Source organism: Mytilus californianus, unplaced genomic scaffold, assembly GCF_021869535.1.
Source record: "Mytilus californianus isolate M0D057914Y unplaced genomic scaffold, xbMytCali1.0.p SCAF_6, whole genome shotgun sequence".
Classification (NCBI taxonomy): Eukaryota; Metazoa; Mollusca; class Bivalvia; order Mytilida; family Mytilidae; genus Mytilus; species Mytilus californianus.
The window spans coordinates 114,765,335-114,778,433 of NW_026262712.1; the positions used below are offsets into that span (position 1 = coordinate 114,765,335).

The following is a 13,099-nucleotide window of genomic DNA, read 5'->3' on the forward strand; positions in this document are numbered from 1 at the left end:
GAAAAAGAAAAAAAAAAAAAAAAAAGAAAAAAAAAACATTAGAAAAATTATAAGGTCTTTCCTAAGAATGTTTGATATTGAAGTCACCGTAATCATACAAAATAAATCAACGATTTGTCATACTCTTATCTTTCACGTTTGTTAAAATTAAATGGAAACAAACTAAAAATTAAATGGTTCACTAACAAATTGTAAAACTACGTGTGTAGTCTATACATAAGTGTGAGATAATTATGCATATTTTGTAGGTAAAAGCCATGCATCAATAAATATGACGTGTGCAACGAAACTTTTCCGTTACTTGTTCGTAAAAGATACATTCTTAATTGCCACATATAGTAACAAATAGCTTTCTATCCCAAGATGCAAAGATGAAATAGACAGGTGAATAAAACTAGGGTGAATTTTAAAATCTGTACAGTCGATCCCTGTGATAAGACCAGACAGGTTGCAAAAAATAGAATAAAACAATCTCATAAGTTTCAAAATGAGTGATGACGACGTAGCTGCGTTGGTAATTGACAATGGATCAGGAATGTGTAAGCCCCAAGAGCTGTTTTTCCATCAATTGTTGGAAGACCCATACATCAGGTTGTTAAAAAATTTCCAACTTTATATTTAATAAATAATGACCTTATAAACAGTTAAGCTTTCCGTTAGTATGGGAAATTAGTTAATTTATATCGCAACTACCTAGCTACAAAGTGGAAACCAAAGATATGCTTTATTTATTCGGCTTTTTATAGCCTTTTTTATTACTTCAATATTCGTTGTAAGAATTCTATTTATGTGCCATAACAAATCATTTCAAAATTGTAAGCCATAGCAATAAACTAGTACTTAATACAATGTAATTTGGAGGTACACGTTACTGATGTCCATATTTGGAGATTATTCATACTGGAATAGCGTTGGACACGCCAACGTATGTATCTTTTTGATAAAATTATCTTTGCCACTCAAGCCGACATATACCCTAAAATTCTAATTTTGTTGTTGTTGTTGTATTTGTTTCTCATAGACTAGACATATATATATAAGCATTTCGACCTTAAACTTAGCTAAATTTAACCTTTTTATGTATAAAAATTCAAAACGAGGAACAATCCTTATATTGTACCAACACAATTAGGTGGAATATACCTTTTATGAATAAAAAAAAAGGAAAAACGCGGAATCATAGATTTTTTTCGGTAACCACGTGAGATAATGGCATTCATCACGTGTAGCTAGTGGAACCGATCCGTTTAAAACATAGATATTTTAAATATGATTGGGACTAATTTAGAAATGAAATTGTCTTCTTACCCAAAATGTTGTCAAAACTGACGATGGCGCAACATGACGAAAACTTCAAACTTCAAATGACGTATGAATATGTACATCGGAAACTAACCTGGCATCAAGGTATTCCTTTGACCTCCAAATTCCAACAGGAACATGAAAGGGAAATTCGTACATAACTGTCAACAGCTTGTTGGTAGACATGGTAGAAGGCTTTTTGATAAAAAAATAAAATATTTTTGGGTTAATGGTTGGGGTTAATGATAAACCCGATAAAATGCAATTTACATTGGATGCAATTAAAATTAAGATGCACGTTTTGTGGTTTTCAGGGTGTAATGGTTGGTATGGGACAGAAAGACAGCTACGTTGGCGATGAAGCCCAAGCAAAAGAGGAATCCTTACACTGAAATATCCAATTGAACACGGAATTGTCACAAACTGGGACGATATGGACAAAATCTGGCATCATACTTTTTACAACGAACTTCGTGTGGCACCAGAAGAACACCCTGTTTTATTGACAGAAGCTCCTCTCAACCCTAAGGCAAACAGAGAAAAGATGACACAGATCATGTTCGTAACCTTCAACTCCCCAGCTATGTATGTACATGTTATCTGGATGTGGATATGTAGATATAGAAAAATATCAGCCCGCGAGCCAGAATATGAAGCTAAATGTCGAGTGAGCGTAGCGAACGAGCCATTTAGCTTCATATTCTGTCGAGGGGGCTGATATTTTTCAATATCTATACAATCCACATTCAGATAACATTTTTATCATCTTTCAAAGCAATGTTTTTTATCAAAATTTCCTTTTTCAATAATTTCGCGGGAATTGTTATTACCAGAGTGTCTCTGTTATTACTAGGCAACACACGTCATCAAAATATTAAACCGCGGATACACCTTGTGGCCAAAATACGCAGGGTAAAATATTCCCATTAACTAGAGGAAGAAAAATGTTTCGTGTACATGATAATGCATATATGAGAGTATAATATTTGAAGATGATACAAAAAAAAAAAAGAAATATTAAAGATTATATTGAAAGATCGTAGTATTTCATATCACTAGAAGAAGAAAATTTCTACTCGCTGACTGCTGAACAGCATACGGTTCATAAAAAAATTCCAGAAACGCATCAAAATGCTGTTTGTTTTCAAGACTAAAAGTACACATATATATTAAAGTAGTCGTAATTCGTAAAGGAGAAGTTAATTTGAGAAAGACAGATGTTGATAAATTGTCCTTCTTGTATGTAAATACCTCGACATCTCGCACCTTGTACCCGCCATTCATTTGTACGTGAGAAGACAAGGAAGGTAGGTGTTATTTTTGTAACGACTACCCCACCAAATTGCATTAGGACGGTATTCTGGTTCAGGTTATGGGGTACCATTTCCTATAAGTGCTTTGCCAAATGTTATCATTGAGGAAAACATATTTGGTTCAAACATGTCAAAATTTTCCGTCAGATATTTTCTTCTCAAATAATAGTCCATCTTGAAAGGCAGGAAGGCGTCAAAGCAAAAATTTAAAATAGCCTTCCAAGACGTCATAATTATTTGGACTACTCAAATAACAGAACCAGATCACCTGGATTTTTGAAATATTATACAAAATTGCTTCGCTGCATTCTGTTTGTCCATGTACATTGATATATCATTCTTTTGATGACTTGGAGTTAAAATGACAAGGTACATCATGTTTATGATTCTTGAAAAAAATTATGCTTTCAGTGTATTCAACTAGGTAGCTCAGGGGTCAGAGCATCTCTTTATGAGAATGTCTTAGGTTCAAATCCTAACTTAGTTACACTGAAACAGTAAATACTATAAATAGAATCTTAACATGTTTTACATGTATTAATCATTTGATATTTTGCCCTCTTCAGTCTATATCATGTGAATTATCAATGTACATATACAGATATAGCCAATATATATGATTAACACCATTTTTCACAACATAAACATTAAATTGTGACTTTTTGTGGAATTTTTCAGGATACCAATTTAATATGCAGTGAACATGATAATAAATTGTTGTATGTGTGCTTTTTTTTATGAAACAATTATTTTCTTTGTTTTACAAGCAATTTGAGAAAACTTGGTATATGTAATTCAGGCTCAAATAATTTGACATTACTGTCATTAGTGATACAGTACATGTATGTACATGCACTCAGTTTGACTTTGACTTTCATTTGCTGAATTTCCCCCGAATTGAAGTAAAAAATGTCTGTTTGATTGGTCTTCAAAAGCATTATCTTTGTCAGCCATTTCGTATGTTTGTTTTGTTTTGTTTTGTTTTAGCAGACGAAATAAGTATTTTAGACTTGTCAGAAAGAGGGTTGTTGTTTTGTGGTAGATTTTCCCCCTATCTTATTATTTAAAATGAAATGTTTAATCTAGAGTGTATAATATATGTGCATTTAATTAATCAATTTTTATTATAAGTTTTACTGTGAATTTTATGTTCACTATAAATGTTTTTAATAATTTAAACTGCCACCCCCGCATTGTTGACATTTGTATCGATAGATTGATTTCAATACAGGTCACATCAATAGTTCAAATTAGGTCAAATAGTTCAGTTCTGAAAAAAAGTAGTCCCGGCAGAACTTATCAAGACTGCCGTCGACACCATTTTATCAACATCTCGTTTTAGAATGTAAAGTAATTTTAGGAAAAAAGAAATGGTTCATTGTAAAATATGTACTGCAAGTGTAATTTATTTTATTAAAAGAATTTATTTGGTGACTTATCACCATTACAATACAAGGCAATATGTTGGGAGAATTTGTTGATAAGTCCTGCTCACTTGATAATGTCTCCTCACTTGCACGCGCTAACTGGATACGAGTTTTACAGATATGTTCAGGAAGCTGATATAGCGGTAGGGAAGGATGATAAATTGCTATCCAGGCAGTATTGTCTTTATACGCTTCTGGTCGTACAACTGGTATTGTGTTGGACTCTGGTGATAACGTTACCCATGCCGTACCTATCTATGAAGGTTATGCACTCCCTAACGCTATTATTAGGTTGGATCTTGCCGGACATGACCTTACAGACTACCTTATGAAAATTCTGAGAGAACGTGGATATTTTCTATCACAACCACAGCCAAAAGAGAAATCGTGAGAGACATTAAAGAAAAATTGGCCTATGTAGCATTAGACTTTGAACAAGAAATGTCCACAGCCGCTTCATCATCATCATTAGAGAAAAGCTACAAATTACCTAACGGACAGGTTATCACAATCGGCAATGAAAGATTTAGATGTCCAGAGGCAATGTTCCAACCATCTTTCTTGGGTATGGAAGCCGCAGGTATCCATGAAACGACATTCAACAGTATCATGAAATGTGATGTCGATATTCGTAAAGATTTGTATGCTAATACTGTACTTTCTGGTGGTTAAACCATGTATTGCCGATCGTATGCAGAAAGAAATCACAGCGCTTGCTGCAGCAACAATGAAAATCAAGATTATTTCTCCATCAGAAAGAAAATATGCTGTATGGATTAGTGAATCTATTTCGGCTTCACTTTTCACCTTCCAACAAATGTGGATTTGTAAACAGGAATACGACGAGTCCGGTCCATCCATCGTCCACAGGAAGTGCTTTTAAACTTCAAAAGATCGTTCTCCAAACACTGCAACTAATTGTGTTAATATGAAATACCGAAGACGGCATACTCTTGAATCATTGTTTAAAGACTACCTCCAGATATGAACTAAAAAATAGACTCGTCGACTATAAATGAAAAGAAGCTTTATTGAGATCCAATATTTTAGAAAAATCAAAGCACGATGCTCAATCACAAATATTTGTATTGTTTTTGTAGTTCTTTCTTTAACACAAATAAAACTGTAAAATTATTTTGGTGTTTCTTGTAATATATATATATAAATACCGTTCCGATTCCTAACATCACTGAAGAGACATTGATTGTCGAAATCCGGATATGGTGTACAAATTTTTGTACCTCATGTTTGCGGTATAATATCTTTTCCGCAAGTTTATTGTTTTCTATTTGGTATTAAACTAGTAATTAAGATCCATTTTGTTACATCTGGTGATCCGTTTATTTGGCAATCGCCATGGCAGTCAGCAGGGTTTAAGAACATCAGTTGTTCGACCTGCTAGTCAAATGCGTTTTGTTAAAATATACTTTGTCACTTTTTGGTCTTTTGGAAAATGTTGTTTGTGCTATATTTAGACCCCTCAACCCAGAATTTTTTTTTGCATGCACACGTATAAAAGTTGCGGGTTTTTATCCATCGCAATCAAAGGTTTGAACGTTGTTTTCAATTTAGACTTGTTTATATTTTTTCGTTTGGGCTTGTTTTATATTTGCCTTCGGGTTTATATAATCCGTTCATCCTATTTCGACTCTTCAAAATTCAAGAGTCTATCCTAAATTGAGGAAATTATATGGCCTTCCAAATACCGTTTCGATTCCTAACATCACTGAAGAGACAATGATTGTCGAAATCCGGATATGGTGTACAAATTTTTGCACCTCATGTTTGCGGTATACTATCTTTTCCGCAAATTTATTGTTTTCTATTTGATATTAAACTGGTAATTAAGATCCATTTTGTTACATCTGTTGATCCGTTTATTTGGCAATCGCCATGGCAGTCAGCAGGGTTTAAGAACATCCGTTGTTCGACCTGCTAGTCAAATGCGTTTTGTTAAAATATACTTTATATAGCCATACCCCGCGACACCCATGATTATATTTCTCTAGAAGCCATTGAATAGGCCAACCACCCGGATTTTTACCAAATTTTTCAAATTTCGAGCCCAAGTTTCAGATTTTTGAACATAGCGCCACTCGAAACCTTGCGCAAACGATGCGCCTGTTTCTCCCTTACAAGACCTATATAGGAAATAAATCAAGGTTAAGTACATTTTGGTTCAAAGTGGTCTATATATTTATTTTTATTACCAAAAGTTTCATTTGTGCAAATTTGTTTGTGAGTTCAATTAAACAAAGACAACAAAGGTGCTATTTTTTCAGGGAAGGACTTCTTTTACATACGTTCTAAATTGAAATGGGTGCAATGGTGATCTAACACCTACAACCAATCCGTTGACATGTGCAGATTTACTGTGGTACTGAATGTTACCCTGAAAAGGGGTGTGGCTTGTTTTATAAACAGATGTGGTAAATCCTATTTCGTGATAGAGATGTAAGTTTCTGCCTTTTAAATAATTTTTTTAACGGCCGTTGCTATCTTTTACAATTTTTCGGTTTTTAGATATATCGCCTTATTGTTAGCTGGCTTATTGTTCGCTAGTAATTGTTCGCTAGCTTCAGCCTGGTTATTGACACCTACAGTTTACAGGAGAAATACAGGGGTCGTATCAAAGATAAAAAAATCATTCAGGTATACCATGCATGTAACATATACGTACATATTCGATTTGAACGGTATTATTTTGAAAAAAGAACGGATATTGAGCAAATATATAGCTATTGTGGATTTTCTGTGTTTTCCCCATTTCTTTCATGTGATACTTATTAAATGTAAACATTTATTCATAAACGATTTCTCTTTCAATTCTATAAATCGAAAAAAATCGGCAATCTATTCACATCCGAATCCATTGCTTCTTCGGTAATATAATTATTAATATTTAGTTGTACGAGTTTTCCATGGAAGACCGCATTGCTTGCCAATAGCCGTTAACTTGTTTTTGGAATGTTATTTTATGACTCTACATTTTATCATCCCCATAGTAATTAAGGTACGGAGAGGACATTGTAACGGGACTTTCTGTCTGTCCGTAACGCGTCCAAAACACACTTGGGGAGGTTGCGTTTCTCAACAGATCTTCGCTATACTTGTTTTACATATTGAATACAATTGACTGTTATTAGTTGTCCCTTTGTTATTGATATATTTTCTCCGTTGCCAGGCATAACCTTTACGAGAAACACGTCTAGTGTCTTGTCAAAGGCTAGAACTGCCTACCCTGTCAGAGCATTTTTGTTTTTTTTTGGTTCCAGTTTAACGGAGCCAGTTTTTTTCATATAACTTTGGGTTTTAATGAGAAAATTTCCCTTTTTCTCTTGTCCCTGGATTTGTTTTTGTTTCTTAAGTTTCCTTTGTAGGGTTCTACGCTTCGGTTTTCTACTCTTATCTAGTTTTACTATGCGTCCCAATGGTCCATTTTATTTCATCTCTGACCAAACATAGGGGGAGGAATATGCTGGTCGATGGTATATTCTTTTCTCGGAAGAATTTTTATTTTACAATATTATGCTGCAGCATTAGATTTGATTTTTTTGTCGGGGCCGATCAGGTCTCGCTGCTTGGTAATTATTACCCGACAGTATTGAAGATCACGCGGTAACTCAGAATGTCTGTTTGATGTGTTGCATTGTGTGCGTTTATGCTTTATTCGTGCCGTGTCCATTGCGCGTGCCTGCCTTTTCTCCGTATTGTCAAAGTATGTTTTGTGCTATTGGAATCCTGAACAAAATATAACCAATAAATATGAAATAGGACATTTGCATTATCTAAATATTCTGTACAAGTTGTCTCTGAATACAGATTTAAATTGAACATAGCTTGAGTGAATTTAAAAAAACTACCAAGTATAAAGTACATTACTAAGGAATCTGAGACCAAAAATAACGGACTATGTATAGACATGTGCCGCCCTTGTCAATAGACATACAACAATTGTCTGTTTGAATATTTACTACTTTTTTTTTTCATTTTGCTAGTTTAGAGTAGCTTTAATCTCATCTTCTAAAAATAATCAATAGAATATAAAGATTTTCCTTTTATTCATTCATGAGAGTCTCTTACTTTTTAAACCATTTTTCTCTATTCTTTATTTATTTTGAGCATTATTCTCTATTCTTTATAATTTAGCATCCCATTCTCCTCTATTCTTTTCTTTTTTTGTCCAAGATTTTGTAGTATTGGTCCATTTATGTCTATTCTGTAAACTCCATCCAGACCCTCATTCAAACCAAATTCAAAAATGAAATTGAAGAATTTAAATCAGTTAATGGATTACAACCCAAACAAGAAAAATATCGTTGTGGTAAATACATGTAGGCAAAAAGATCCTTTCAATTCAGTTACTGGTAAGCAGTATATACAATCATCATTACTTTGAGACGACCAAATACAATCTAACCTGTCGTAGTCGTTGTGAACTGTAGGTGTAGACAATTATTGAGTAAAAAAAACAATTAAAATGGACGATGAAGACGTAGCCGCGTTGGTAATTGACAATGGATCAGGAATGTTTAAAGCTGGCTTTGCTGGAAATGATGCTCCAAGAGCTGTATTTCCATCAATTGTAGGAAGACCCAGACATCAGGTTTGTTTACATTTAAAGTTAAAGAACTGTTCATCAAACTATTAAGTAAACTTTGTCTTTTTTTATTTTATCCCAATTGCCTTGCTACACAATGGAAAGCAAAATGATGTTGTGTTTTTGATTTATTCAAAACTATATATTTCAATATCCGACAAGTGTTTTATACCGTACATGTTGCCGGTACCCATATTTTGTGATGATTTACGCATGAGTGGCTTTGGCCACGCCCAAGTATGTACATTCTAGAAAACAAATATTTGTGTCGCACGTCGTTCATTAAGGCTTATAATTTTGATAGTTTTTAATCAATTTTTGTTTGTCATCGATCTTACATGTAAGCGTTGCAACCACAAATGCCTAATCGTGTCTTTCATCATTAGCAATATGCAATACGCAGAAAAACGACCTATATGGTGACCAAGGGCGACTATGACAGTATATACAGGTAACTAGTGGGAACCAATATGTTGAAGACTTGGATAATGATACTTTACCAATATTTTTCTCTTAATACCCAATGCAATGTCGTGTTAATGAACTATTTAACTAGATACCGTGGCGTGAGGCCCAGGTTAGAGAAAGTGTTGATTTACATATTTCCAAACTGATTGCTTGCACTTTCGATCGCTGTCTATTGGGTGAATGATTAGAAGAAATATTTGAAACATATTAAGTCACTTTCGAACAAACAAACATTTCCATTAACACAGCAAAAAAAAAAACATAATCTATACTTGCTTATCAGTTGTATAGTAAGTACGCTGTATATGTTATTATCTTACCTCCTATACATTTCTAGGAATATCATTGGTCAAAAGCAACACGTGGAGACCTGTGTTACGTCCCTATGTAAAACAACATGACGTTGAAGAAAAATCTGAAACGTTTCGCACAAACAACAGATGACGAAATTGATGATGAACGACTGAAAATAAATGCAGTTAACACATTAAAGCTAACAAGTGGTTATTTTTGGCATTTGTTTTTGTGTAGACCAATGGGAGTAGGTTCTTAATATTGAAGACTTGATCACTTTGATAGGACACTAGTCTAAATACCACATGTTAAGATAGTAGGTTAGATAAATTCGTTATACAGTGTGCTTCGCTCTCACCAATATGAAATTTACTAACCCCATATATATCGTATAAGGTCAATAGCACACTGTGTAACAAATAATATTACCGTCATATCAAATTGTACGACGCATTTTGAGAGCACTGCACAGTCTTCAAGATCGACAACCTCGCATCAGAACTGTCAATGCATAGAGATATGCATGTCGAAATCTTACCAAGTATTAAGGTACAATTGATATTCTCCCATTTGCAACATGAACAGACAAGTTCAATTCCCGAGTTATCCCGATAGTTTTTTTTTGTTGGTACTAGACAAATATTAGAAAATGTAAATACAGAGGTAAATGGTCGGACATAAAAATTGCGATAGGAGTTATATACAATTGATATTTATAATGACGTTTTGTGGTTTTCAGGGTGTAATGGTTGGGATGGGACAGAAAGACAGCTACGTCGGTGATGAAGCCCAAAGCAAAAGCGGAATACCTACACTGAAATACCCAATTGAACACGGTATTGTCACAAACTGGGATGATATGGAGAAAATTTGGCATCACACTTTCTACAATGAACTTCGTGTGGCATTAGAAGAACATCCCGTTTTACTGACAGAGGCTCCCCTCAACCCTAAAGCAAACAGAGAAAATATGACACGGATTATGTTCGAAACCTTCAACTCCCCAGCTATGTACGTTGCTATTCAGGCCGTATTGCCTTTATACGCTTCTGGTCGTACAACTGGTATTGTGTTGGACTCTGGTGATGGTGTATCCCATACTGTACCCATCTATGAAGGTTATGCCCTTCCTCACGCTATTATGAGGTTGGATCTTGCCGGACGTGACCTTACAGACTATCTGATGAAAATTCTGACAGAACGTAAACATTTTTTTTTAACAACCACAGCCGGAAGAGAAATCGTTAGAGACATTAAAGAAAAACTGTGCTATGTAGCATTAGACTTTGAACAAGAAATGTCCACAGCCGCTTCATCATCATTATTAGAGAAAAACTATGAATTACCTGACGGAAAGGTTATTACAATCGGCAATGAAATATTCAGATGTCCAGAGGCAATGTTTCAACCATCTTTCCTGGGAATGGAAACCTCAGGTTTGCATGAAACGACATACAACAGTATCATGAAATGTGATGTTGATATTCGTAAAGACTTGTATGCTAATACCGTACTTTCTGGTGGTTCAACCATGTTTCCAGGTATTACTGACCGTATACAGAAAGAAATCACAGCGCTTACTCCACCAACAATGAAAATCAAGATAATTGCTCCACCAGAAAGGAAATATTCCGTCTGGATCGGTGGTTCTATCTTGGCTTCACTTTCCACCTTCCAACAAATGTGGATAAGCAAACAGGAATACGACGAGTCCGGTCCATCCATCGTCCACAGAAAGTGCTTTTAAACTGCGAAATATCTTGCTCAGAACTACAATTAATTGTTATAATATATATATTTGCGTTGATATGATGCTTTTGTATCATTTGTAAATTCAAATTATTTTGTATAATTTTTATAAAAGTCTTCAGATTACAAAAATAAAACAGTAAACACACATTTAATGTGTCGTGTGATATATGGATGGTTGTCTGGGTTTCAAAAAGTTATATGAGATACAAGGGAAATAATTTGGCCCGCCAGACGTGCATTTCGTCTACGTTAGACTCATTACACTCACCAGTTGCGCTCGAATTAAAACTGTTGGAATACAATATGAAAAAAAAAATAAAAGAAATCGAATTGTTGTTCATATTACGGCGGCAATTTGAATAAATGAACATTTTGTTATGACTAAATTTACAGAAAATGAGCGTATGAATAATTTTTTGTCAAAACCGAATTGCGAAATACTGGGCTGGGGCTACCATCGTGGACGTAACGACTACCAGCAGTGTCATCGATCAAGTGGTTGTATAAACTCATCAGCGATACCAGGCTTCTAATTTGGTACGCTAGACGCTTAACATACTTTTTGACCTCTCAATGTGCAAATAATATATCCTGTTTTATTATGTCTGTCGTCTTGAATATCCTAAACCAGAATCACTTAATATTGTTTTGCTCGACTGAATTTCACTGGTGCTGCTTTTAACTACCATAACAGTGATCAATAATTTCTCTTTCCAAAATATTTGTTGAAAGTTAAATTACAAAGGTTTAACTAAGGCAGTAGAAAGTCGTAAAAATAGATAATTGTCCATTAAGAAATGCAGCTTTAAATTAGTCATATTCATATAATGTTGAGATATACACTAAGTTTAAGAAAGTACATTCAGTCTACTTAGTAGACTTTCAATTCCGCTGATGTTTGGGAAATGGGCGTAATATATTTTTTATGGGAGGTTTTGAAACAGAACAGTGCTCATTCTTAGTGTTGTATGAGTTATCAAAAGTAAGTCGATGTTATATGTAAAAATGAGTAAAAGATGTAGAAATGCGTCAATGTGACAGCAATATAACCAGAAAAGTCATTACGGTTGTCATTCCTTAATTTGTACATTTGTTATTACCATGAGAAATATGACTGGTGCCACATGTGAAGCAAAATCTAAAACGGTTCCGGAGCACATGAGAGCTGCAACAGTGTTTTCGTGTGGTTTGTTTTTGCTCATTCTTTATTTTTTTATGTAGTGTTTTGAGTCTTTTCTTTTTTTGCAATTGCGTTTCAAATGTTCTTCTACTTATGTATTCTGATTGTCCGCTGGGTATCGTCTGCCTCTTTTTAGTAAAATTTGGCATATAAATTGCATTTAATGCATACCTTTATGAAAAAACATATGACTTGAATTTGCATTTCAAGATAGTTTTTTCCTTTCCTGATGAATTCCAATAATATTGTATCGTACAGTTTGTGCAGACATGTCATGTCAAACTAAATGATATTTTCCAACGCTATTTAAATATTTTATCGAGTTCGGCCCTTCTCGTTACTGGCTTTGACGACTGGCAAGACAACGGGTGTCGCATGCAAAGTAAGATATGACTAGCGTCCTATAGTGCTACATAATAATATCGGTTGTTATAAGAAGTCTTATTGCGGAAGCTTTTGAGTTTAATTGTTTGCTGTATGTTGGTCAGTACACCAGTAGCACTGCATTTGATTTGTCTTCTTTCTCTTTTCTTCACTTGATTTCAATCCCCATATCCCTTTGATATAGTAAGTTTTAATAGTAGTAATTTACATTGGACTCGTCACTTACAAGTGATTTCTGATCAGTTTCGATTGTAAGATCAATTACTGGTCATTGAATAACGACTTTGTATGATTCAAGCCAGTATTGCAGAATTCGAAAATACTCCTCTGAAGGACATATTGTTTACTTTGCAAAAATTTAGATTGTATCGTGATATTT

The 13,099-nt window shown here is 34.4% G+C and overlaps 1 protein-coding gene and 1 pseudogene across 1 annotated transcript; both read left to right on the plus strand.

The window, feature by feature from the left end:
- Positions 1-487: 487 nt before the first annotated feature.
- On the plus strand, positions 488-4,717 carry LOC127704533 (actin, cytoplasmic 1-like; annotated as a pseudogene).
- Positions 4,718-8,458: 3,741 nt separating this feature from the next.
- LOC127704529 (actin-like) lies at positions 8,459-11,304 on the plus strand. The gene is made up of 2 exons (XM_052208620.1): positions 8,459-8,648; positions 10,144-11,304. The coding sequence occupies exons 1-2, from the start codon at positions 8,523-8,525 to the stop codon at positions 11,149-11,151; spliced, it is 1,134 nt and encodes a 377-aa protein (XP_052064580.1). The 5' UTR covers positions 8,459-8,522; the 3' UTR covers positions 11,152-11,304.
- The last annotated feature ends 1,795 nt before the right edge of the window (positions 11,305-13,099 follow it).

Coding starts and splice junctions, on each gene's coding strand:
- LOC127704529 (XM_052208620.1), top strand. CDS start 8,523: ATGGACGATGAAGACGTAGCCGCGTTGGTAATTGACAATGGATCAGGA. Junction 8,649..10,143: donor TAGGAAGACCCAGACATCAG/GTTTGTTTACAT, acceptor TGTGGTTTTCAG/GGTGTAATGGTTGGGATGGG.